Consider the following 24,914-nt stretch of genomic DNA (forward strand, 5'->3'; position numbering starts at 1 on the left):
GGAGATAGGCTATTTCTTCTCCACACAGAGGCACGTGCTAAGTGCTGTCTGTGCCTGTCCTGTACTCTTCCAGAGGACCCTATGAATTCGCGGTTTACATTATCCCCACCCTAAAACTGAGGAGACTCAAGTTTACAGAAATTAAGTAATTTGCCCAAGGCCATTTGGCTTATAGTTGGAGAATTCAGACCTGCTCGGCTCCAGAACCCAGGCTCCTAATTACTCTGTTCTCTTTGATCTTCACAAAAAGAATACGGCTTGCTTGCTGCAGGAGACTTGGGGAACACCAGTGCTCTGGGACCTACCATCCATCCTTTCCACCTGGACCTCTGATCATGGGCCCTTGCTCACACCTCAACTTAGCCCCCAATGAATAAAACCTGGGAGCAAGTCTCATCTGCCCTCCTGCTCTCTGGGGGCGGTCCCACTCTATTCTCTAGAAAACCGGACTGACTCAGACACACAAATGCTCACGGGGGTGATTCACGCCCTGATGATGAGGAAGATGAAAGCTGAGGAGCAGTGAGGCTGGCGGGCGGTGGGCAGGGCAGGGCAGGGCAGGGCAAGGGTGGGGGGCGGGGCAGGCGTGCAGAGAGCCGGCGGGCGGCAGGACTGAGGGTACTGGCAGGACTGAGGTACGTACAGATCCAGAGCGGGTGGACGTGGTGCTCATGATGCTGTCACGGCTGCCGACGCGGGTCACGGGTTCTGAGCCAGGCCCCGCCAGCCACAGCTCGCTCTGGGGCATCGCCTGAAGCAAGGTGCGGGGGGGGCGGTGAAAGGGGCTCCCAGAGGGGAAGCGAAGGGAAGTGAAGAATGTCCCAAGCTGGCCTGAAAAGACAAGAATCAAAGCCACGTGTGAGCCGAGCTGAGGCTCTCCGGCAAGGCTCTGCCCAGGCCCTGGAGCAGCGTGGCGGCGGGGATGCCCAGCAAGCAGAGCGCTGGAAGAGGCCGTGCACAGGGGTCCCCCAAACCTCCCAGCCTGCGTGGAAGGACACAGAACCCGGCTCGCACGCATGCAGAAGGGCGGCGTTAGCGGAGGTGGGGTGGGGAGGGCGGGGTGGCAGGCAGGAGTAGTCTGGTCGGAGAGAAAATTCCATCCCTTCTCCTAGTGGCCTTCTTTCTCTCAATCTGGAGGCTTAACCTACATCTCCATGACTACAAACAATACAGAGTAAGGGGCCCATAGCATGGGTTCTGGAGGTAGTCAGGTCTGGATTCAAATCCCACTTCCACCATGGCCAGTTATGGGACTCGAGGCCAAGTACTCTTCTACCCCGTTTTTCCCATTAAATCGGGCGAATGTAGGGTTAATGAGAACAGCACAGCTTAGTTGGTAGTAAATGCTCATTTAATGAATAAGATAAGATCTGCTACTGTTCTTATAATAAGAGAAAGACAAGATCCACCTAGGATCAAAATGAATTGAAGTCAGGCAAGAGTTTAGAGAAGAGGGGTTTGGGTTAAGTGGGAGAGAAGGAACAGGGTCCTCAATTGTACCAACCACACAGGGTTGTCAGAAACATGTACAATAGGCCCCACATAAAACACATTGTGCAGTAGGAGTTAGCTGTCATCCAAGCCAACACCATCAACAGCAGCCCCCACTCCCACCCCAACCACGGCCACCATCAATCACCTCCCTAGTCTGGGGGGCACACACATGACCCCAGAGGCTGATACAAAGCCAGTTTCCCTCTTGTGTGCCACCCCTCTGATGTTGTGCTAATTTCCAGTGAGGTTCCCTAACCTTTGTCAAATGAACAAGAGAAATGGCCTACACAGCTTCCTCCTGACTCCAGCTCGCAGGGGCAAATAAGTTTCCAGTTCACTGTACCAACAGTAATAGCAAAGGAAGGCAGTGGCATCTTCCTTCTGAAAATCTCAAGGTCTGGAAAGGTCCCAGGTGACTCTCTTATGTTAAAATGAAATCCTGGAAGAACTAAGTTTAAAAGACGGTTGCAAGGTCAAGTCGAGAATATGCGAAGAGCTGGAATTGAAATCCAGTTTGTCTGGTTCTGACTCCATATTTTTCCATGACACCATGCTGTATTTTCAACTACCTTTCCTAACCTCCCAATAGTAGGTAAAATGTCCTAGCAGTAACGTGTTCTGTTTGAGATCTTGGGACCTGGGGTTTGGGTCCCGGGGAGGCTGTCCCTTCAGCTTCTTCCAACAGTTGCTTCCAGTGCCAAGTCAGGTTTGGGCTGTGCTGGGTGAGTCCGCCTGCCAGCCATGTAGAGCCCATAAGCACGTGGCCTCATGGTGCTCCTCTCCTGCTCTGGAGGAGGCCGGCAAGTGGGGCAGGTAGGGAGGAGCAGGACAATGGGGAAAGAAGAGTAAAATATCCCAGTGAGCCAGATGCATGGAGTTCATAAATGTCCAGACCCTCTCAGGAGTTAGAGACAGGACCAGAGAGGACAGAGACACCAAAGAAGCACAGTGACAAATCAACATTGGGTAAGGCAGTCCTTCAGTTTACTCATGAGGTTACTTTCCCAACCTCAGAACTCCAAAGAAACAGAAACGTGAGGAATCATGTGGATGGAGGGCAGTCACCTCAGCTATCCACTCCATTCCTGACTGTCTAGATCCAGAAGGTACCCATTCTTAACATTCTGTAGGGCTGAGGTCCTTACAGCCAAAGAGGTCCATTGCTCATAAGCCTAGGCACACAGAAGGCACTCAAAAAATGCTGGACATGGGGCTCCTGGGTGGCTCAGTGGGTTAAAGCCTCTGCCTTCGGCTCAGGTCATGATCCCAGGGTCCTGGGATAGAGCCCCGCATCGGGCTCTCTGCTCAGTGGGGAGCCTGCTTCCTCCTCTCTCTCTCTGCCTACTTGTGATCTCTGCCTGTCAAATAAATAAATAAAATCTTTAAAAAAAAATGCTGGACAAATGACTATTGAGTTAAGCTGTTGGAAGGCCTCCTTTTTCTTTTTTTCTTTCTTTATTTCTTTTTTTTTTTTTTTACTTTTACCTTATTACTATAAAGTCTTTCCTATGTATTATATTTCCCTGAGGATATATGGCTCAATGGAACTGAGCCAATGCTTCAGTTAAACTAACATTTATGAGCACCTAAGAGGCATGGAACAAGCCAAAATAATAAGGCAAGGGCATTGTTTCCAAGATGTCAGTGTAAATCCAAGGGTATAGTTTTTTGCTCTAGTTCTCTTAAAAAGTTTCTGTACAATTGTAACTGCTGATTATTAATACTGTACTTAATACAGTAATTATTGATGCTGTACTAATCACTGTAGTTAATATCATATTCTCTGTGAATGGGTGACCAGATGGTGCCTCTTCCTTTCAGAAACAGTTCCTACCCTTGTTCTTCTAAGTACTCTTCAGACTGTACGGTAGCTTGCTAGCTTCTCCTTCCTCCTGGGGCAACCTGTCACACTCACAATTTCGGGACTAAGTAGTGGGAAGTAACTCAAGCAGCTGGAAGAGAGAGAAACAGCATGAACAGCACTGCTTCAGAAACACACAGCCCGGTACAGCTTACAAAGTGCTTTCAGACATGCTGCTGAGACCTTCAGAAGAGCCTGATAATCGAGGCAAGATGTGATACTTTCTTCTTTGACAGATGAGAAATCCGGAGTTCTTTCCACTTCCCCTTCCACAGGGAAGCAGGGGATGACCTCTCATGGCCTAGGGAGGACGCCTCTGGGTCCAGCCCTTCCTGGGACTCGAGAGAGCCATGTACCTAAAGAGGGGGGTCATCAGCCACCCCTGACTAAACACTAAAAGCCCGAAGATCACCCTTCTCTTTCTACTTCACACCTTAAACCCTTGAAATCATCTGATTCTGCTTTATGCTTCCAGGCCAGCTGTATGTCCCCACAGTAGATGTTTCCAGAGTAAACAAATGACAACAAATGTCACTGAAGATTGTGTCATTGGGCACTGGGGCCCCTGCAGAGCTGAATCTGAACCTCAACCCAGGCCAAATGCGCCCTAAGGTGCTTGCGTCTTATCTCCAGGCCTCATTTTCTGATCCAAAGAGCCAGAACCCTAAGAGTCTCCTCTCTTCACCCCACCCACCCTTGCACTCTCCCTTGCCACTGTGGCCAGACCTGGATGCTGCATTTCCTTCCAGCAACTTTACAACCTTGAAACCTGGGGACTGTCTCAGGGCAGCCATCGAAACTTGAGGTATTCCTACCTGATAAGAAGTCTGAGAAACAAGAAAAACACTCAAGGTGAGAGTTTGATATCTTTTAACCCTTGACCTCTTTGGGGGATTGGAGGGGGAGGAGAAAAACGGGTTATGAAATAGGCACAGCCTATAGCCAGGGCCATCCGTGCCAAAGCACATTAAACATTAACTACACTGCTGAAACCAGCCAAGTCTTGGAGGAGAGTAAATAGAGAGCATGTGGGGTTCTGGCATGGGTGGGGGGTGGCGGTGGGGGGCTCCGCCCCATTCCTCTTTGGCTTTACTGTCTCTTCTAAACAGGCCCAAGGCCCCCTTGTCACCCTCCTTCTGTGAGCCCACCCCTCCCCCCCATATCTCTCAAGAGCTCAACTTCTCCCCACTAGTCAAAGAGTTGTCCTATTCCTCTCAGACCATGTGCTTGCTGACTATCCAGATATATACCTCCGGCTGGGGAACATCCGAAGAAAACTGCCAGGAGGACTAAAAGCTGCACTGCATGTATATGCTTCTCCATGAGCACATGGCCAACTTTCTGAGTGTGTTTAGTCAAAGTTATAATCTTCTATTGCACAGGTGGGTTTGAGGCAAAGGCTCAGTGGACCTATCTTCTGCACAGAAGAGCTTTGCTAACACTCCAGATTATCTTATCGCTGACAAGTTCACCGTCAATGGCAGCCTTCACTCAGTGAGTTTGGTGGGCTGGTTCTGTGGTTTGGGCTCAACTCAAACCAAAAGCTCCAGCTGCTAGGACTAGGAAACCCGGCACACTGGCTCAGGGCTGGCCGGTGCCAGGCCCCAGGGGTCTTCCCACTTCGCTCTTTCCTGCAGCAGGAGGAAAAGAGGCGCAGTTAGGGACCGGAATGTTAAACTCCTCCCTGCCCAAGGTGGATTGTAGAGAGCGGACTTGCTACTCTGAATTGACTTCGACATCCGGTTTCCTTGTGCCAATAACCTGCCACGCATGCTGTCGGTGGGGACCCCCGGAAGAAAACAAAGCCAAGCCACCACGGCAGTGTGGTTCTCCTCTCCGTGGACTCTGCCACCCTACTTTGGCCCGAGCCCCACTGAGAACGCCTACCAGTTTCAAGGACTACCGTGAAATATTAATGTTGGTGGGCTCCTGGCCCAGCCCAGCCAGTGGCTTCTGGTTTGCCAGTCTCTATGTCTAACAGCAGGCAGAGTCAGAACATTAACTGAGTTGAATCTAAACAAACTCAGCTTTGCACCTAGATTATCCGTGGGTTTTCCAGAGATGAACTGGTAGTCTGAGGTGGGGTTTTCTGAGCCTCACATAGCCTTACAAACAGCCTTACACGCTTGTCCGAAGAGAGCTCCATTGTCACGGTACCATTACTGAACACACACATCCACTGCACCCTTTATTTAAATAAAAATAGACATTGAGTCGATAAAGCCAGGGGAAAATGTCCTGTTAGAAATGGAATGGAGAAACTAAGTCACTTTTCTCCTCTGGGAGAGCCCCCAGTTTGACTCCCTGCACTCTATTCTTTTCCAAGAATCACGACTCAATTTCAATTGCTCAGAGATGGAAATTTCCAAAACAAGCCTATTGTATTTTCGTGTTGACTGCGAAATGTGCTTATCCAACTGAAATAGGCAGATGAAAAAAAATATGCATCCCAGCCCTGGTCTCCACAAAATCATTCCAGTCTTAAGAAGCTATCAGCCTGCTCTGATCCCAGACTCGACGTACAGAGTTGAGGAACAGAGAGGAAAGCCCCCTGGCTGGGGTGCACAGGGCTCCCCACAACCCTGTGGCTCTCATTTCCCACGAAGCACCCCTTCCTGCTGAAGCATGAGCAATAGTTGGTTAGTGATTAACTCACCTTCACTGGATGAGGGGCTGAAGAGAGGAAAGAAATACCCTTTTATTTCAAAGGGCAGAGACGGGAGACACAGACTGCTTCCCCTGCCTTCCTCTGTTTTCTTCTTTTGACCTCCTCCAGACTTACCTGGACAGGTAAATGCTTCATCTGGGCTGCCCCACCCCACCCTGCCACTGACTCACAGCCAATCCCGGCCTTCCCTCCCTACTTCTCATTCCAGCTGTTTCTGCGGGGAGGGCGGGGGAGGGGAATGGGCAGGGCGGGGCTGCCCTCGCGGAGCCAATCATCTCTTGCCCTCCCCTTCCTCCGTTAGAGCCAATTAAAAAAAGAAAAAGAAAAAGAAAAAGAAAAAGGAAAGCTGGAAGGTGAAGACACACTTTTGGGTTTAGACTGGAAGACGAGAGTTGGCAGGGAAGGAGTAGGAAAAAGATATTATTTTTTAAATTTTCAATATAAAGAAACACAGACAGGCAGTGTGCTTTTTCTTTGTGTCTGTTTGAAACTCGATTCTCTACCTAGCGCGGCTTTCCTTTACTTGGAGGTTCAGGGGTCTCCTGAATTCTCCGAGTTAAAATCTGCTGTGGCCGGTTTAGCTTTTCTGGCTGTTCAGAAGCACTTTCACCGTCAAGCCTTTTCCTATCAGCTCTTACGACTGGCACCTCCACTCAGGACTGCTAGAAAAGGTGTCTGAGCTCGCTGGAGCTGAGACACCCTTGCGCCACTGCTTGGCAATGGGGGGCATGAAACCATTTTCTCCCCCCAAGAGGCCCCTGTGCTGATGAGAAAGTGACTGGACAGTCTCGGGGGAGGGAACATGGATGCTGTCATTTGGGTCTCTGGTCTCTTTTAGCTGTTCCTAGAAGGTAGCAATGAATATGAAGACATAAAAACAAAATAAGGTACCAACTGTGTAGCAACCTTTCTCTTTCCATAGGCAGACTCTTTGCATCTGTTGTTAAAACTACCAGAAGAGAATAGGGAGAAGGGAGTAGGTGGAAGAAATCACTGCTTTCAGGAAAAAAACCTCCGTCCAGGTATGGAGGCCACTTTTATCTAGAAGGCCACTTTTAGAACTAGGGACATAGGACTTTTGCCTGGAAGCTGTTTTTTCCTGGATAGAGGCTATCCTTGATACCAAAAGGGCAGGAAGAAAAGTAAAAATCAAATCAGATAATAATCACCAACATTTATTGAGCTCTTGCTATGTACCAAGTATTATGCTGTGCTAAGCATTTTCATGCATCATTTCACTTAATCTTCAAAAGGCGGGCACAGTAATACACAAATTTCATGGGAGGTGAAATAACTTGGACAAGAGCACTAGCTGGGAGGTAACAGAGCAGGGATTTCGATACAGGCAGCATGACGTCAAGCTTGCCATGCATCAGTATGATGTCAGTCTGCCTCTGTTTTGGAGAAATTCCCAAGTAGGATATGTGAAACCCACAGCTAATTTGCAGGCTTAATTCTAACAATTAAATTAATCTTTTCCCATCTGATTCCCATCTTGTAGCGATTCATAACTCTATTAACAAGATGACACATGCCTTCCATCTTTTCTCTTCCTGTGATTGTGGTTGGGTAGGAAATAAGTGCAATGATCCTGGGGCCAAGACAGAGAAGAAATGGGGCAGGACTAGTGAGGAGGAAGGAGGAAGTCTGGCATAACCAAGTACCTCTCAGCAGCCTATGGGTAACGAGCTGACTGTGCACTAAAGGGTGGTGACCTCTCTTCGTGGTGTATCACTCAAACATGTATGATGTGATAGTGGTGACAAAACAGGAAAGACACCTCTATCCACATCAACAGGAGTTCAGTGCAATTGGAGTTACACCTGTGGATGGAATCACGGAGTTGATCCAGCTTCGTAGATGTGCGATTTGAACATTTGCTAGAAAAATGAATTTGACTTAGAAGCATTAACCTCAAAGATGATAGCATTGTTTTATTTATGAACGAACACAGCTTTTCAGTTTATAATAAAATTAGTATAGGGGCGCCCGGGAGGCTCAGTGGATTAAAGCCTCTGCTTTCGGCTCAGGTCATGATCTCAGGGTCCTGGGATCAAGCCCCGCATGGGCCTCTCTGCTCAGCAGGGGGCCTGCTTTCCTTCCTCTCTCTGTCTGCCTCTCTGCCTACTTGTGATCTCTGTCTGTCAAATAAATTAAAAAAAATTAGTATAATCAGGAAGGGTTCCTATCGTTTCACAGGTAGAACTAGGGACATAGATAAAATGATTGTTCTGTTCCTCTCTTTCCTTTTAGACATACATCTCTTACTGAAAATTATGAAATGTTTCCAATACCCTTGCATAACAAACACCACTGTACGAACACCCAGTTCAAGAAACAGAACATTGCAGTTGAAGTTACTTCCAAACGTTGCCCCCCCTTCTCTTCTACCTCCTCAAAACACACATATGCCCCTGCTGAAATGAACCACTATCCTGAATTTGATGTTCTTCCTTCTCCATATCTTTAAATGTTTTATCCTGGAATCTTTTTTGCTTTGCTCTTATTTTGTTTTTCCTTGGAAAAATACCAAGTCTCTAAAGGTTTCAAGAGAATTAGAAAGGAGACCTGGACTAAAGAAAAGACAGGCCTTCCAAAATCAGAAACACTTAAAGACTAAGGCTGCACAGTTGATGTAGGTCACCATTTGAGGAGTAAAGTGTCATTGCTTTTTGTATTTGAATTCCTGTCTGATGACCTGACTGTGTGAGGACTAATTAGAATCCAGTTGGCCTGACTCATCTATGTCCTTCCTCCTTCGTATGCTGTTGTGGCATGGTCATCTCCTTGACCACAAGTGGCCAGTGTATGATTTCCTTCCTCCGTACAAACTCCTACAGAGGCATCTCATTTCCCCTACCTAAGGGCATTTCTCCTACACACACACACACACAACTTCAAAACCAAAATGTACCACAATCATTTGTTAATCTTTCCCCTTTTGTCCCTTATAAAATTGAGCTCTCTGCAAAATAGCTGGAGAACTCTATTCTTTTTTTTTTTTTTTTAAAGATTTTATTTATTTATTTTTCAGAGGGAGAGCGAGAGCAAGCACAGGCAGACAGAGTGGAAGGCAGAGTCAGAGGGAGAAGCAGGCTCCCCGTGGAGCAAGGAGCCCAATGTGGGACTCGATCCCAGGACGCTGGGATCATGACCTGAGCCGAAGGCAGCTGCTTAACCAACTGAGCCACCCAGGTGTCCCAGGAGAACTCTATTCTAACCATTTGTGATACCTAATTCATTTACATTCTAGTCACATCCTGTCAGTGTCTCTTTTCCTTTTCCTCTCCAAAGGAAAAATGAAGGGACTTTGAACATGTGTTACCATCATCCTTAAGAAACAAAGGGTGCCCACCAAGTTCACGGTATTGAGCATGATATTATATGCTGGGCTTGAGTGTTTTTCCAACATATCAGGGGAAGAGGAGATTTTATTCCTCAAGTAGTAGCAAGAGCTGGCTTTAAAGAGAAGACAGCTAAGGGAAGGGTTCAGATGAGGGTGATTATAATTTGGCGATAAGCCATGGAATTGATAGTCCATATTAAGACATTGAATAGATCATCAAGTGCTCACCAAAGCAGTATTAATGTTAAGTCTAAAATAATTAGAGGGGAAATAAAGGGTCTAATTAAGTGGGCTGGATGAAGAAATTCTGAAGTTAATCATGAAGTAGTTCTTAAGAGTAGATTTTTTTCCTTTCTTTTTTGAGATCAGTGTCTCTTTGGCCCACCTATCATGGAAATTTGCAGGATTCAGCAGTCCTTTGCTTTCCAGTGCTAATGAAAGTTTGAGACCTGAGATCATCTGTTAGGATCAGACAGTTTTGCAAGCAATGCCAAATCTTAACATGTTCAAAACTGAGCTCATCTTGTCACCCCACGCTTACAAACATGTTCTCTCTCCCCATGCCAGCTAATCGCATCACCGTATTCTTACGCAGACTCCGTGCTTCGTAGCAGTCCTCTGCTATCTCCTGTGAGAACATTCCAGCTCTTCCTCCTCTCTATTCTACTTCAGGACTGCATTAGTTGTGGGATCGTGGACCATTGAAGATGTGACAAGATTACAGGAATGTCTTGTTTCACATCCTCCATTTTATAGGTGGATTTATAGATTATCTGAGTTGTTAATCCTCTCAATACTTGGATACATTTTCATAGCATTCAGGATTAAATTCAAAGTCCTCATGTGACAGAGAAAGACCTTCATGAGCAGGCCCTACATGTTTCTCCTCTCACATATTCAGCCATCTTGTTTATTATAGTCATATCTAATATTTCTGGAACTACCATGCTTTCATATTTCTGGGACTTTGCACATGCTGTACCCTCTGCTTGTACGCATTCCTTTGAATGAATTCCTGGCTTAGTCTTATCCTTCTTTCAAGTTTCAATTTAAGTACCACCTTCTTTTGGAATGGAATGTTAGGTGCTGCTTCACTATAATCTCCTAACACAGCATATACATTTCTGAATTTAACCCACTAGGATATAACTGTCCTCTTTTTCCTCCATGTAAAATTTGAATTCATGAAGACCATCAGATATTTCTGGGTGTAACTCCTCAATTGTATTATAGTAGTTATATATTAATGCCCAAACTGATGACGAACATTTTGGAAACTGAGGTGCTTTACTTAAGAAAGTTGCCCTAAAAACTTCATTTTTGGAGATCGTGTTGGTAGACAAGTCATCTACAGCCACAATTTTGCTTATTATTTTTTCTGAATCTTGTCTTTTGACATACTACTACCCTGTACCTTCCCATTCCCATCACATTTACAAGCCCACTCTCCTTTGCACCTGTTTTCTTCTTCTATTTTGGTACAACAAAAAAAATGTTTTCCCAGTAAAATCCATGTGTGCTCTGGATCTCATCTCACAAACTCTATCCTTTTATTTTTCTCTCTTACATCATCTTTCTGACCTTTCTACTAAAGTAATGCCCACCAGGAGCTGCTCAGATGGCTTAGTCGGTTAAGTGTCTCCTTTGGGCTCAGGTCATGATCTCAGGGTTCCGGGACCATGGAGCCCTGTTCTGGCTCCTTTCTCAGTGGGGAGTCTGTTTTTCCCTCTCCCTCTGCTCCTCCCTGCTGCTTGTGCTCTTTCTCTCTGTATCAAATAAATAAAATCTTTTTAAAAAGAGTTAAAAAATAATGCCCATCAGCATTTGAATATACAACACTTAAGTGTAGTGTTTCTGAAGTCAAAGTGTCTGATTTGATTCTCTGTTTTTTCACATAAAAAAAATGCTACTGACAGATGGGCTTTGAGATATACTATGTTTACTTTTCCTTTTCTATTTATCTTTTTTGTCCTTCCATTCTTGCCCACTGTGTAGGTCTCCTCTCAATATGTTCAAATACAGTATACGATTAGTTTCATCATGAAGAAAGATTTTCCAGAGCATTCCGATTTACTTCCATCTGGACAGGGTTTTCTCTAGACCATTGCATGGCTGTCATTTTCATATCTGCTTTCATCATCCTACTGGGAAAAATCCTTTTACCTCTCTTTTGTTGGACTAACTGGATCTCATATCTTCCTCTTTCCTTAGTTAACGCTCTCAGTTTTGTTAAAACACATTTTCCAGTAGTTTCCCAAGAAAGTGCATAAGATCATACATGTCTTTTTTTAAAAGATTTTATTTATTTAATTTTATTTTTAATTTTATTTATTTTTTTAAAGATTTTATTTATTTATTTGACACAGAGAGAGACAGCGAGAGAGGGAACAGAAGCAGGGGGAATGGGAGAAGGAGAAGCAGTCTCCCCGCTGAGCAGGGACCCGCCCCTCCCCCAAGAGAGACTATCCCAGGACCCTGGGATCATGACCCAAGCCAAAGGCAGACGCTTAATGACTGAGCCATCCAGGGGTCCCTGAAATATCAATATTCTAGCTACACATTTGATTGATAGCTTGTCGGGGTATAGAATTTTAAGTAACATCTGCTAGCTTTCAGTACTGCTATTGCAAAGCCCAAAGCATCTGTGATTCTAAGTTTAAGGCTTTCTGTTTTCAACATCCTGAGTTTTCCTAATGATATGCTTTGGAGTGGAGTCTATATTCTGGGTACTCAGTAAATCCAGTCTGGAAATTCATGACATTCAGTATTTTCTTGAATTATTTCTTTGATGAATTCCTACTATGCATTTTTTTCTCTTTCTCTTTTTCTTGTTCTTCCTTTAGGAACTTCTATTATTTGGATGTTATTGGACAACCTCCTGGACCTCAAACTCTGTTTTGGTACTGAGAGATTTCTCAAAATATCTACAATTTCTATTGTATTTTCAGTTTCTAAGAATTATTGTTTTTTTTTTCTCTGAATTTTTATTACATTTTCTCCAGTTTTACTGATGCAAAATCTTATTACTTTAAGAATCTCTGTGTAAACATAATGTTAGTGTTTTCCTGCCTCCATAATTTCTAATTTCTCTAAGTCACTTTTTCCTTGTTTGTTTTGGCTTCTGTGTTTCTTAACCAACTGAGCCACCTAGGCATCCCAGATTCTGTGTTTCTTATTAAAGAATATATTCCGATGTCTGATAATTCTTGGCTATTCACCCCAATTTAAGAATTTGTCAACAAAAAGCTAAGTTTTGAGGCACAGCTGGGCCTGGTTGACTGTAAACTTTGCTAAAGAGTGATCTCCTAGGACCATTTGGTTGGAAAATCTTTGATGCCCACTATGGCCTGTTTGGATTCCTCAGAGAGGAGTTTTCCAAAATCCTTCCTGTAGGGCATCCTTCTGGCAGTTGGCATTCTTGGATCCTATTGGCAGAGGAATGTTATTTGGTCCCAGCATCTAGTGTATAAAAATGTCACTTCATCCCCTTAGCTTTAACACAGAGACCCTATTTACCCCGAAAGGGGATGTAGCAAGCAAGCTCTTAGCTGCTCTGAGAGGAAGAGAAGATCTGAGAGGTCTTACTGTTTCTTAACCGTACTCTTCAATCATCTTCCTGATTTTTTCCCACCTCTGTTTTCAGGGGTCTTAATGCCACCGATCCTTGAATTTTTGAGGGGGAACTTCATGGAAAAAATAGAGTTGCTGGCTTAGGATCAGCTTTTCCAAATGTGCTAGGTCACTTAATACTCACCCAACTGCCAGCTAGCTTCCAAAATTTTGTTGCTATTTTTCATCCCACCATCTCTTTGTCCTTCAGTTTTATGCCTTCCAATAACTCTTAGAGAGTTACTGTGAAGATTGCATGAGGTAATACATGAAACATGCTTATAACATTGTAAGCACTCAACAAATACTATTATAATTATTACCATCCCATCACTTAAATAGGTTCCTGCAGCAGCCTCCTCCTAACTGGTGCTCCACTTCCATTCTTGACCCCTTCAATCCATTCTCCTGAGGGCAGTTCAAAGAACTTGGGAGAAACCTAAATCGGATGCTTTACTTAATGTGCTATGATGTCCTCCCAGTTATCTTAGGATAACTTGATTTTTCATTTTTATTTAATTTTTTATTTTTTAGAGAGAGAGAGAGAGAATGTGTGAGCCTGGGGGTGTGGAGGGACAGAGGGAGAGAATCTTAAGCTGATTACATGTCCAGCATAGAGCCCGACACAGGGCTCGATCTCACAACCCAGAAATCATGACCTTGGATAAATATCCAATCAGGAGTTGGATACTTAAACAACTGAGCCACCCAGGCACCCCAGGATAACTTTATTCTTCAGTTATACATTGATTTCATTCATTCATAGGCTCGTTCATCCAAATATGTAATGAATATTCCCTACGTGTCCAGTAGTTTGTTAGGTCTGAGAATACAGTGGCAAGAAGGGAGAACTGATCCCTGCCCTTGTGGACAGACTATTTGGGGACAGGGACACACCAATGGCTAGACCAGCCTGGAAAATGTTTCATTTCCTCCTGCAGTGTAGTGTTTGCAAATGCTGTACCACTCTTCAAATGACTAACTCCTATTCATGCTTCAGGTTTCAACTTAGTCACTTTCTCAAAAAGACTTTCCCAGATACACCGCTTTTTTTTTTTTAAAGATTTTATTCATTTATTTGACAGACAGAGATCACAAGTAGGCAGAGAGGCAGGCAGAGAGAGAGGAAGAAGCAGGCTCCCTGCCAAGCAAAGAGCCCAATACGGGACTTGATCCCAGGACCCTGAGATCATGACCAGAGCTGAAGGCAGAGGCTTAAACCTCTGAGCCACCCAGGCGCCCCCCACATTATTAATCTCCTAATTAGAACCCCCCCCACATTATTCTCCTCCTAACACCTGTATTTCTAATTCTTTATGGCATTTGTGTTCCCCCAACCCAGGTATACCCAGCACCTAGGGCAGTTCCTGAAACTTAGCATTCAAAAATGCTTAGTGAATGAGTGACTATCCTTGTCAAATCCCAAGGTATTTGACAGCATACAAGAAATAGCTCGATAAGGGCTTGTTAAAATTAAACTGCTTAACAATTTATCACAGATAAATTATGACATTAGCTGCTTCTAGCCAAATCCAAGATGGTTTTCCCATTCTTCATTGTTATGCATTAAGAGTAAGAAAAATAAGGCTGGATCCTAAAGGATGGATCTAATGGCAAGTGTCACTTTGGCAGAAGGTCAATATAATTCAGAGTCTGCTCCATAGTTTTGCTGGTTTAAAACCTTGGTTTGATTAGTTTGCTACATACTAGTCAAGCTCCAAGAGAAGTAATTCAAGGCAATAAAATTCCCAAGAGAAAGACTTATCAATTCCAATGCGGAAGACTTAAGTTATAGTAGAAGGAAGTTGGGAATTCTAATTTCTAATGTAATTCTAATTCTAATTCTTTATTCTAATTCTAATGTAATGTCCCATGCACAATTAGGATGAGTAATTTTGTGAAATATCCTATATAAAGGACTCTAAAAAATTCTTACTCCTGATGAGATCAGGCACAGGTATGCTATGGTTATAGGTATGGTTACAGGTATAGGTATGGCTATAGACAACTATTCTTATTCCACAAGGGACACACTTTCTACTTAATTCAGTATAAATATCCAACAGAACTGAAATGAATTGTGCTAGAAATATTCACTGTTACTTGAAAAGGTGCTTCTTCCTTCTGGACTTTTAAAAATAAACAATGACAAATTCTTCCTACATCCCCTCACCATTGATGATAGAAAAATTTTATTATTACATCATTTGTTTCATACCTGACATTTTCAAAATTATTTCTTCTCCTCTTTCTCCTTTTTTTAAATATAGATTTTATGGCAGCTGTTTCTTGATTATCATGGGAAAGGTGTTGCTGAGGACTTCCATATCCTGTAACATTGGACAAGGTAATTCAAACAAACTTCCCTTGCTGAAGCAGTGTGGATCTAAAATTATAGTGAATTTGAAGAATTGCCAGGCATGGAATAGGATGACAATAGAAGACAAGTGTGGGGCCCCCAACATTTGGGACAACTTTTCCCCTGGAGATACTTCTCTCTGCCAGATGTGTGGCTGAGATCCTGAGGGGTGCTTCTGACAGTTTCACATAAGCAGGGGATCAGGGATGGGAGTCCGGGATCCACCAACGGATGGGACCTAGTGGACCACCCTTACTGTAGGTTGGGAATTCAAAGAGCTGCCCTGGAGGAGTGAGCATGAACACTTTGAACACTAGCTGCGTCGGACTTAGAGTTGTGCTGATGTCTATATACTCTACTTTATGAGCCAATTAAGGGATTATCAGGAAAAATTTTTTCCATAAATCGTATTTAACTTCAGTGTTGACTTTGAACCGAGTAAGCTTCAAACTTGAAATTCATAGCTTTCAAGCCACTGCAATTATTCAATTTTTAGAACATGGCCGAGTCACTGTGACACCTGCTCTGATGTCTTAAGATTCACTAATGAAGCCCATCGATGTAATACAAAGAAATGCCATCAAGAAGATCAGAAAACTCTTCTTGGTGTGCAGAAGGAATTTTAGAGGACAGAAAGGCAGAGCAACAGTTAAGAAAGAGGCAGTCACAAAAGCAGAGAAAGGATTTGTTCATGGCTTGTTGCTCACGAATTCTTGACTTTTTTTAAAACTCACACCTAGGAAAATCGTAACTTTAGTGAGCTTAGGGAAGTATGTTACTGTATGGCACTTGATTCCATCAGATTCAGTCAAAATTGTCTATAAACACAATAGAGACAAAGGCAATCCGCGTTAGAACAATTTTTTTTTTTTTTAATAGAAAAAGTATTTGGGATGCTTACCTTTCTATTCTTGAACCTCTCACTTTAGGCTTAGCAATATCATAAGATAAGCATAGTATAGACTTCTGCCACACATCTAAGGCCTGCTCTGCAGCCTCTGCTGGGTTACTAAATCAGAACCCAAGTCATTCCATTTTAAACACTAATGGGATAATACAGAAGAAAACACAAAACAGAGAAAATTTGTTTTTCCCCTAGGGAAGAAGTTCCTTGTTTAAGTATCTATTTATTTCACAACTAGCCCTTGAAACAGAATTTTCAAGATATCAGGGACTAAATGACCTCTAGCTCTGTTTCTCACAAGGCAGGAGGCTCTATCACAGCACTCGAGCTGCGGTGTTAAAGCGTCCCCTTCTGTTTGTATTAGGTTTCCATGGTAAGCTTTATTTTCCAATATTCACCCCTTACTGGTCTGAGTTCTTTCTTCTAGAGCCTAAGAGCATAAATCTACTTCACTTTCACCCAATGCTTCCCAGAATGTGAAGTTGTCCAATCAACCTGAGATCTCTTTTTCTTCTCCAGTTCCTTCAGCTCTCACGAGTTCTCAAACTTAAGCTTTTCATGATGTTTTACATGTGAAATCCTCCCCGTCCAAACCCCTAATGCAATGTGACTAAAGCAGTACACATTAACACTACTGCTTCCCTTTCCTCTAGATCTCTTAACTATTAAAATGCAACTGTTTCTGCAGCCCAAGTCACGTCATCCTGTTGGGATAGACTTCAGGTTAAAATATCATTGCTATTTCTTCACCATATCAACTACAGAGTAGTTTTACCTGTGCTGGACTCATATAATAGACTGTTTTAGAACTTCAGGGCAGGGTTTCACATTTGTGATTATTCAATCCTGGGCTTTCTCAGCCTGTTGAGAGTTCTGAATTGTCATTCATTATACTATCAGTATCAGTCTCTTCTGGAGATAGATAGATATATATACACACACACATTTTATGATTTTACTTATTTATTTATGAGAGAGCGCGCGCACGCGAGCACACAAGCACAGGGAGCGACAGGCAGAGGGAGAAGCAGACTTCCTGTTGAGCCGAGAGCCCCATGTGGGACTCGATCCCAGGACCCTGAGATCATGACCTGAGCCAAAGGCAGATGGTTAACCGACTGAGCCACCCAGGCACTCCTCTTCTGGATTTACATTATCTGCAAATTTAATAACTATCTTTAAGTAGTGGATGGAAAGGGATTGCGTGAGGATGTAGGACTGACCTAAGTCATCAAAGGTCTCTGGAAGTTGATATGGACTCATTTAAACAACTGTGGTTATAGTGGTGGTTCTCAAACTTTATCATGCATCAGAATCTGAACAGATTGTTGGCCTCATTTCTGATTTTGGAGCATTTGCTTTTCTAACAAGTTCCCAGGTAATACGATGAGCACACTTTAAGAAGCATTGCTTTATGGCCATCCCACAGTCCCTGAGATTCCTTACAGACCTTTTTAATGAGGTTTGGTTGACTTATTCTTAGGTTGGATTTATGCTGACCACCCCTTACCCCCAAATGGATTTTGTCCTGGTGCACAAAGATTAGACTACATTGTGGTTCCACTTCCAGATTTTTAAAGCTTCAGTTATAAGGAAAGGGTAAATAGTTCAAGTTAGAGTCTTAAACTCCATTAAGTCAATTCCAGGAACTTCAGTGTTGTTTCCAGTAACTCCAGTGTTGTTTCAAATAAGATTAGAGAAGTTTTTCCACAGAGATGTTGCAGTATCCGAAGAGATCTAAGTTCACATAGATCTTAGTCTATTATAAATGAAAGGCACCATTTGGCCTTCCCACAATTACTCAGCAAGACACTGACTTTATCTCTTTTGGGAGCTGAATGCATGCCAGAAAATTTGTGGTCAAGGAAGGAAAATTTCAAATGTCCTCCAGTGTCAAAAAGAAGAAACATTTTAGTTTGTTCTGTCAAAGCCATTAAGATTCCACCTACAGAGTGAGATTTGGCAGATGTTGGTACTCTAGTCAAATCAGTGGCCCATTAGCTTTTGGTAATAAAAATGTAACTTGAGTGTGGCGGCCGTCCACTGGTCCTTTGTCCTCACCCCAAAATATGCTCAGACAACAATATTTTCACTTCATTTATTCCTTCAAAACAAGTCACTTCATACAGCATCAGGTATTTAAAATCATAGACCTCATAAATAAAATCAATTCATCTTAATGACAATGGCAAAATCACATGAGTCGTACAAAATGAAGTAAGACATCTCCCAGGTAGCAGCAGTGCATGAACTTTGAAAAAATGCTGGCAAATAGACAAAAGAACAATTTTTAAACAAGACAACACTGTCTATCTTAATGAAGAAACCTATGCCAAGAAACAGAACTTCTGTTTTGCCCTTACCTACTACTTTTTCAAGTCATGTGCTAAGCTCTGAATTTGACAATCCGTGGTTTCCTTTTTGCTTCAGGACTCTCCACCTCCCTCGCCTCCCCTCCATCAATACAGGAAATAGTTATTCTCTATCCCTTTTGACAAACTTATATGTATTTATTTTGCATTTTAAGCTGAATTCAATACTTCTTTAAAGGGAAAACATTACTCTTTTCTAAGGAAATTGTTTTTCCTGTAAACAGCTGGAGTCATGAATGGCACCAAGATGAACTAGAAACCTGACAAGAATTAGGTGCCCTGGTCCTTTAAGTAACTTATAGGCTACAACTTATTGCATATCCTATACCAGGTCTAAGAGCAGGCTCATGTAATCTTAGTAGAAATTCTATACCTTCCTTAGGTTAACTTGTTACCTACAACTTAACCATATCATATCTTCATATCATATTATATCCCTAAGCAACTAGATGTGGCTATTTTTGAAAGTATAAAAAGATATCATAGCAAAATGCTTCTATTCATGGTTTATATATTAATGACAAGCTTCTCAGTTATGGCCCTGCTACATTCTATGCCAAGAAATGGGTGAGAAGGGTTAGGAAGACACAATGCATTGCTTGAAAGTTTTTCAAAGCATGTTCATGACTAAGGAATGTATCCATTTAAGGACCTCTTCTGTTTAAGTGGTACTTCATCCCCCTTTCTCTTTAATCTAAAATAGCAGTCTCCTTTAAATTCACATGGACCAAGACCTAAATCAGCACCCCACAACTCAGTATCAATACAACAATTTCTTCAAAGTCAAATATTCAAAGCATTGTAAACAAAATGCCAGCTAATTTTTGGAAAAGAAACAAATAAAACCCTTTCCCACAATCAGGCAAGGTTTATAGTCTAAATTGAGTTAAATGTGCCAAAATATTATAACTCTTAGTAAGAAAACATCTTTAATGAACTAGCTTATTCAAATCAAGTGTTTCACTTTAGACTTAAAAATGACACTTTTAAGGCTAAAAAATCAGCTCTCTTAAAGCAAGTTTGCTTAGAAACAAATGAAGAGTTTTAAGAATCTAATCTTTTCCAAGTTCATATAGTCATCTTTTTGCTACAAGGACAAATTTGAATACTGCACTGTAAAATGAGAAAGAATAATCACATTATACAAACAGGTAACTCTTTGAATGCTAGGGCACACACAGAGCATGCTCCTAAGTTACTGAAACCAAGTTCCACTGTTATCAAAAACCAGAATGTGGTACCACTGGATACAATACACATTGATGGCAATTGTTGATTAAGAAGAGCTGATTGTTAGCAGCTCAAGAATTATATTTTAATGCCTTGAGCAAGATCCCTGGAGAGGTCGAACATGTAAACTTTTACTTTGTATTTTTTTAAAGTGCTGCAAATAATAACAAATGTGTCTCAACACATGACAGAACATAAATCTTAATATGAAAGTTTAAGAAGGCCACCTGATCCATAAAGAAAACAATGACTCTAATTTTACATATTCCTCATTCTAACTTTCTCAAAAAAGACACAGAAAACCATGTTTAGCTAGGGCAACTTGCAACATCCATGTTTTAAAGCCTACACAGCATAGAAAGCATATGCTAGATAAGCAAGTTAGGTGTGGGCACTTAGGGGAATTTATAGAGAGATAACATAGAAATGCATTCCTGATGATGACTTTGCTGGGCTTCAACTTCATGGATTAATCAACTGACATGATTATATTAGTTTTTGCCAACAGGGTCAAGCTGACCAGCAGCCAAACTTTCAAGGGGTACCCCTTGACTACGTTCATTTTTCAAGGAAATATTATTAATCATATTTCATTGGAAATAATTAAGAAACCAACTAGGAATGATGAACAAAAGATGTACCATACTGATGTCCTTATATGGCTATCACATCACAAAATTCCCAGGGATAGTAATTTTAATCTCTGAAAATATTCTACCTAGAAGTGTGTCTTTACCGCCCTACACCAAATCTCTAAGTCCAGAGAAGAGTAAGGGAAAAAAGAAAAGAGGAGTAGGGGACAGGAAAGCGCAATTCTCATTCATTCAGCCACTAATGCAAACTATCCTCATTTGAATTAAAAAATTCTTGCATGGCACTCAAAAATGGAATAAATAGAAGAAGGTTTTCATTCTGCTCAAGTGCAAATTTAAAGAAAAAGTTTCTTTTGATCCTGCTGCAAGTACTAAATCCATAGGTTTTCAAAATTCTGAAGATTAGAATTTATATACATTAATAAAATAATCTCAAGACTATACTAAGTGCAGTTAAAAAAAAAAAAATCCTTAGATTCTGTGAGGTTTACAAGCTTGAGTTTAGAAAGAGCCCAAGTTTAGGTTTTGAATCCTCAATAACTAAACCAAATTGTCTGCAAATAATGCATCATCTTGGATTTTCCATGATCAGAACATTCAAGTCTAGTGCTGAATTTCAGCAACAGATTAATTTATAACTCATTATTGAGAGCCATTTGACTGAGTTATCGGTGTCCAGTTGGTGAATGGACAACCCAGGTAACAGGTAAAATAGAGTAAGATCCCTGGAATAAATACCTGACACTTGATATGGAAGTATAAGCTTAAATATGGAAACAAAAACACTTAAAATGAAGGGGCTTAATTTGATAAAATATCAGGTTCTATTTCTTTTCTTTTCTTTTTTTTTTTAAAAGATTTTATTTATTTATTTGAGAGAGAGAAAGAATGAAAATGAGAGGGAGAGGTCAGAGGGAGCAGCGGACTTCCCACCTAGCAGGAAGCCTGATGTGGGACTCAATCCTAGGACTCCAGGATCATGACCTGAGCCGAAGGCAGTCACCCAACCAACTGAGCCACCCAGGTGCTCTCAGGTTCTATTTCTATTTGTTAAATTAATCCAATGTAGATAAAATATACTCAATTTTAAAGTGACAGAAATTTATGTTGGAAAACATATCAATACATGCTTGGTACATTATAAATTACTCAATAAATATTTGTTGCATGAATAAACTTTTCTAAAATTGCAGTAAGCAAATGTCAAGTTTGGCTCCTTAAGTACCTAAGACAGGAAGGCAAGCTTCATGAATAATGACATGTAAAGCTCAATTTGATGCATGTTACCCAGTGATATATTCTTAACTTCTAGTTTTAAAGGTAATTATTTTCTGGGGCAAATAAGAGATACAAAAATCTTTAGACCAAAATGACAGCCAGGTACAAAGAGATCTTCAAACATATTCATTTGTACATATTATGATTGCCAAACATTAAGTATCGCAAGCTTACAAGTGCTATTTTTTTAAGGCTCAGTAAAAATAGAAAATTAAACCTTTAAGTTACACTGACCATAACTTATAATGCCTAAAGCAGCTATTCACAAAATAGGTACTTAAGAAATGTCACCCAATGATTTCAAGCATACTTCATGAATTCTTCCTTAAAAGAATTTTCCACTAAATTGTTTACGGGCTCCTTAATTTTATACGACCACCTCCGCCAAGGGAAAGTGCTAAAAGTAAATCTCAATTTTAAAACATTTGCAAGAAGATATGCTGAAAGAGAAAGAAGTGCTTTAAAGTATACCATTGGTTTTGAAAGTGAGATACTTCATCAAAAAATGAGACCAAGATAACGAAACTTCACAACAAGCCTCTTCACATTTTGTGAGATAATACGTAACAAATTATAATTTAGCATCCCTGATCTTCAGAAGAATTAAGAAAAGAGGTAGAAAACTTTTATCTGGAAGATCTCATAGTGAAGCTAATTTTAGAGGGTGTGCCTTGCAGTTTAGCCCACCAAGCAAACGACTACACATCTAATATTAGGAAGAAGCAGAATTCCAAAAAAGCTGAATAAGGCAAGGATTTAAAAACTGTCGTATTTTGGGAGTGAAATAAATTCAATGTTATTATCCAAACTACTTTAAAACTGTCCAAAAGCCAAAGTAAAAGACTGTAGATAAGCAAAGTGCTAATTGTCAGAAATGTGAAATTATTCAAAAGAGCATTAGTGGCCAGATAAGGCTAGCATGGAAAAAAATACTGTTTAGTTGAGCAAAAGATCTCACAAAAACCAAATCAAAGCACAGCATTATCACTCTAGACGAAGGCTGTTTTTTAGGATTTGAGAAAAAAGCTGAGGAAAGTTAATCCCCCCAGACAAATCTTTATGTAAAAAAACAAAAATCAAGCACTCGATTTTAAGAAACTTGCATTAAAAAATAAATACCCTGCTTAATTTAAATGTTTTATCTAACAAGACAAACATCAATAAATGAGTTGCGTTAAAACATGAGGCCAACGGTCTTTTAAAGCTTTAGTAAGCTGCTCAGGCACCTTTTCCCCCATACATTCTAATTTTATACACTAGAAATCCTAAATTGGGCACTATCAGTTCCTTAGGTAACATTCTCAAGGAACACACTCACCCCTGTAAAAATTGCTTGTAATGTACTTATAAATGGTTAAGTACATACTTATAAAGTCTACCAAATTGTAATATAAAATCGGTTTTGACAATTCTGAGTATCTTCATTCGAGGAATCAATTCATAATTTAGAAACTATTAACTCAATCAGAGTTTTTAAAAGGACTCAATTATGGAGACATCATGGTTTATGTCCAGTGGCCTCTAGTGAGGCCTTCCGCGTTACTCAAAATATGAAGTTATTTTCTTCTACAGGTTAATGCTGCTGGGTGCTAGTTTAGAGTACTAAAATTCCGATCTTCAGGTTAGTGTCAGTAGGTAGCAAGAACCACCTATTCTGTGACCCAAGTAGAGAAAGGGCATGTATCACCACTGTAGACACACATCTGTAAACTTGCACACTAATTTTAATCTTAACAAGGAATTTCAGTGTCTTAGTGGTTTTAAGTTAAAGACGGTTCAAGCATTGTGTCCTTTTGTTCTTTACGGTTACGAATAGCTTATTGGAAAACCCAGAGCCTTCTGGATCTGTGAGGTAGTTGGCGGCAATCCTCATCATGCATAGATCACACTTCTCCGAAGTTGGTATGGCCTGTTTCCTTGGCATGGTCCCTTGCTTCTGCTTGTCCAGTTAATCCCTTCTGACATACCATGCATCTCAGGGTGAAGCGGTTTACATCAGTAAATTGTCTCTTTCTTCTAGCTTCATCTGCTAATTCCAGTGCTTGTACAAGAACAATATCATCATTAGAGGAGAAAATGGTCAGAGGTGGGGTGTCTGGGTCAGGGAAGTTACGCTGAAGTGGATCATAGTGGATGCCATCATATATAAGCAGGACCCTTTTGGTATATCCTGCATCTTCCCCAAAACGATCAATTCTTACTGTCTGTGTATCCACTACACATATTTCACACTGATAAAATTTAGACAAAATTGATATCTCAATAGCTCCTCCCCAAGTATCATCTCTTTTGATCCAGTCACAGTACTCTTGATTTGTTTTTCCCAGGATTGCCTCACTATAGAAGTCTGGATCACTTGCTACAATTTGTGCTATGAGGCGTCTCATCTCAGGGGCACAAGCTGGATTCAAGACTCCACCTTCTACAACATAGTATACACTGGTAAAGAGGCAAGAGTTGTCTGCTGGGACCACAGTTCTGTTAAGCACAGGCAAAGTTTCCCTGACGTAACTAGGAGCACCATGTTTTGTAAATGCAGGTGATGTTTTGGGCCTGGTTTGGTCTTCTTCAACGATGAGCATATCGCCTGTTAAAAATAAAACAAATCCAGAACTGCAGAGAAATCACTGATGAAACTGGTTGTTCACTAGCCAAGTCTTTAAGTTACAAACAGAAGGAGCTGAAGTATAAACTGGGTTACTAAGGAGAATATGAACAGGCAAACAGGCAACCAGTAACACTTCTTGTTCACTCCTTCTCCATAAAGATGAAAACAGAACGAAGAAGAAAAACATCTTTGGCTGCATTCCAATTCAGTGAAGGAGCCCACCTTTATGCTTACTTAAAAAGATGCATTTCAAGAACAAAATTTCCTCTCTGCATTCTGAAAGCACAATCTTCCAAAAAGTGTTTACCCTAGACTAGACCACTAGGGGGTTCTCGTTCTTCTGAAACTTAACCATAGCCACCTTGTTTAGTGTTTACAGGATCTTTGACACAACAGCAGAAAGTGTTTAATGATCAATACTGCTATTCAAGTTTTAATACTGCACAGAAATAACTGCTACTGTTCAGAATCGGAAAGGGCCTCCAGTGGATCTAAAAAACCATACTCTAAAATGAGTATACCTGTTTATCGAAGTATACGTGAAGGTGATTGCTAAAAAACAACCGGGGAAGCAAAAAAAGAAAAAAGTGTC

At 41.4% G+C, this 24,914-nt stretch overlaps 1 protein-coding gene across 4 annotated transcripts in view; it reads right to left on the reverse strand.

The window, feature by feature from the left end:
* Positions 1–24,914, reverse strand: part of YOD1 (YOD1 deubiquitinase) — a 32,383-nt gene that overhangs the window by 6,299 nt on the left and 1,170 nt on the right. For 2 of the 4 annotated variants that reach the window (XM_045086999.1, XM_045086998.1), the window contains one exon: positions 644–831. In XM_045086999.1, the coding sequence (XP_044942934.1) occupies positions 644–831 (188 nt within the window). Of the gene's footprint in view, positions 1–643; positions 832–6,011; positions 6,170–18,325; positions 24,302–24,914 lie in introns of those variants that run through there. The other 2 variants (XM_004756178.3, XM_004756179.3) reach the window with 2 other exon arrangements.

The sequence above is a fragment of the Mustela putorius genome, unplaced genomic scaffold (genome assembly GCF_011764305.1).
Source record: "Mustela putorius furo isolate JIRA1106 unplaced genomic scaffold, ASM1176430v1.1 tig00001012_pilon_pilon_pilon, whole genome shotgun sequence".
Classification (NCBI taxonomy): Eukaryota; Metazoa; Chordata; class Mammalia; order Carnivora; family Mustelidae; genus Mustela; species Mustela putorius.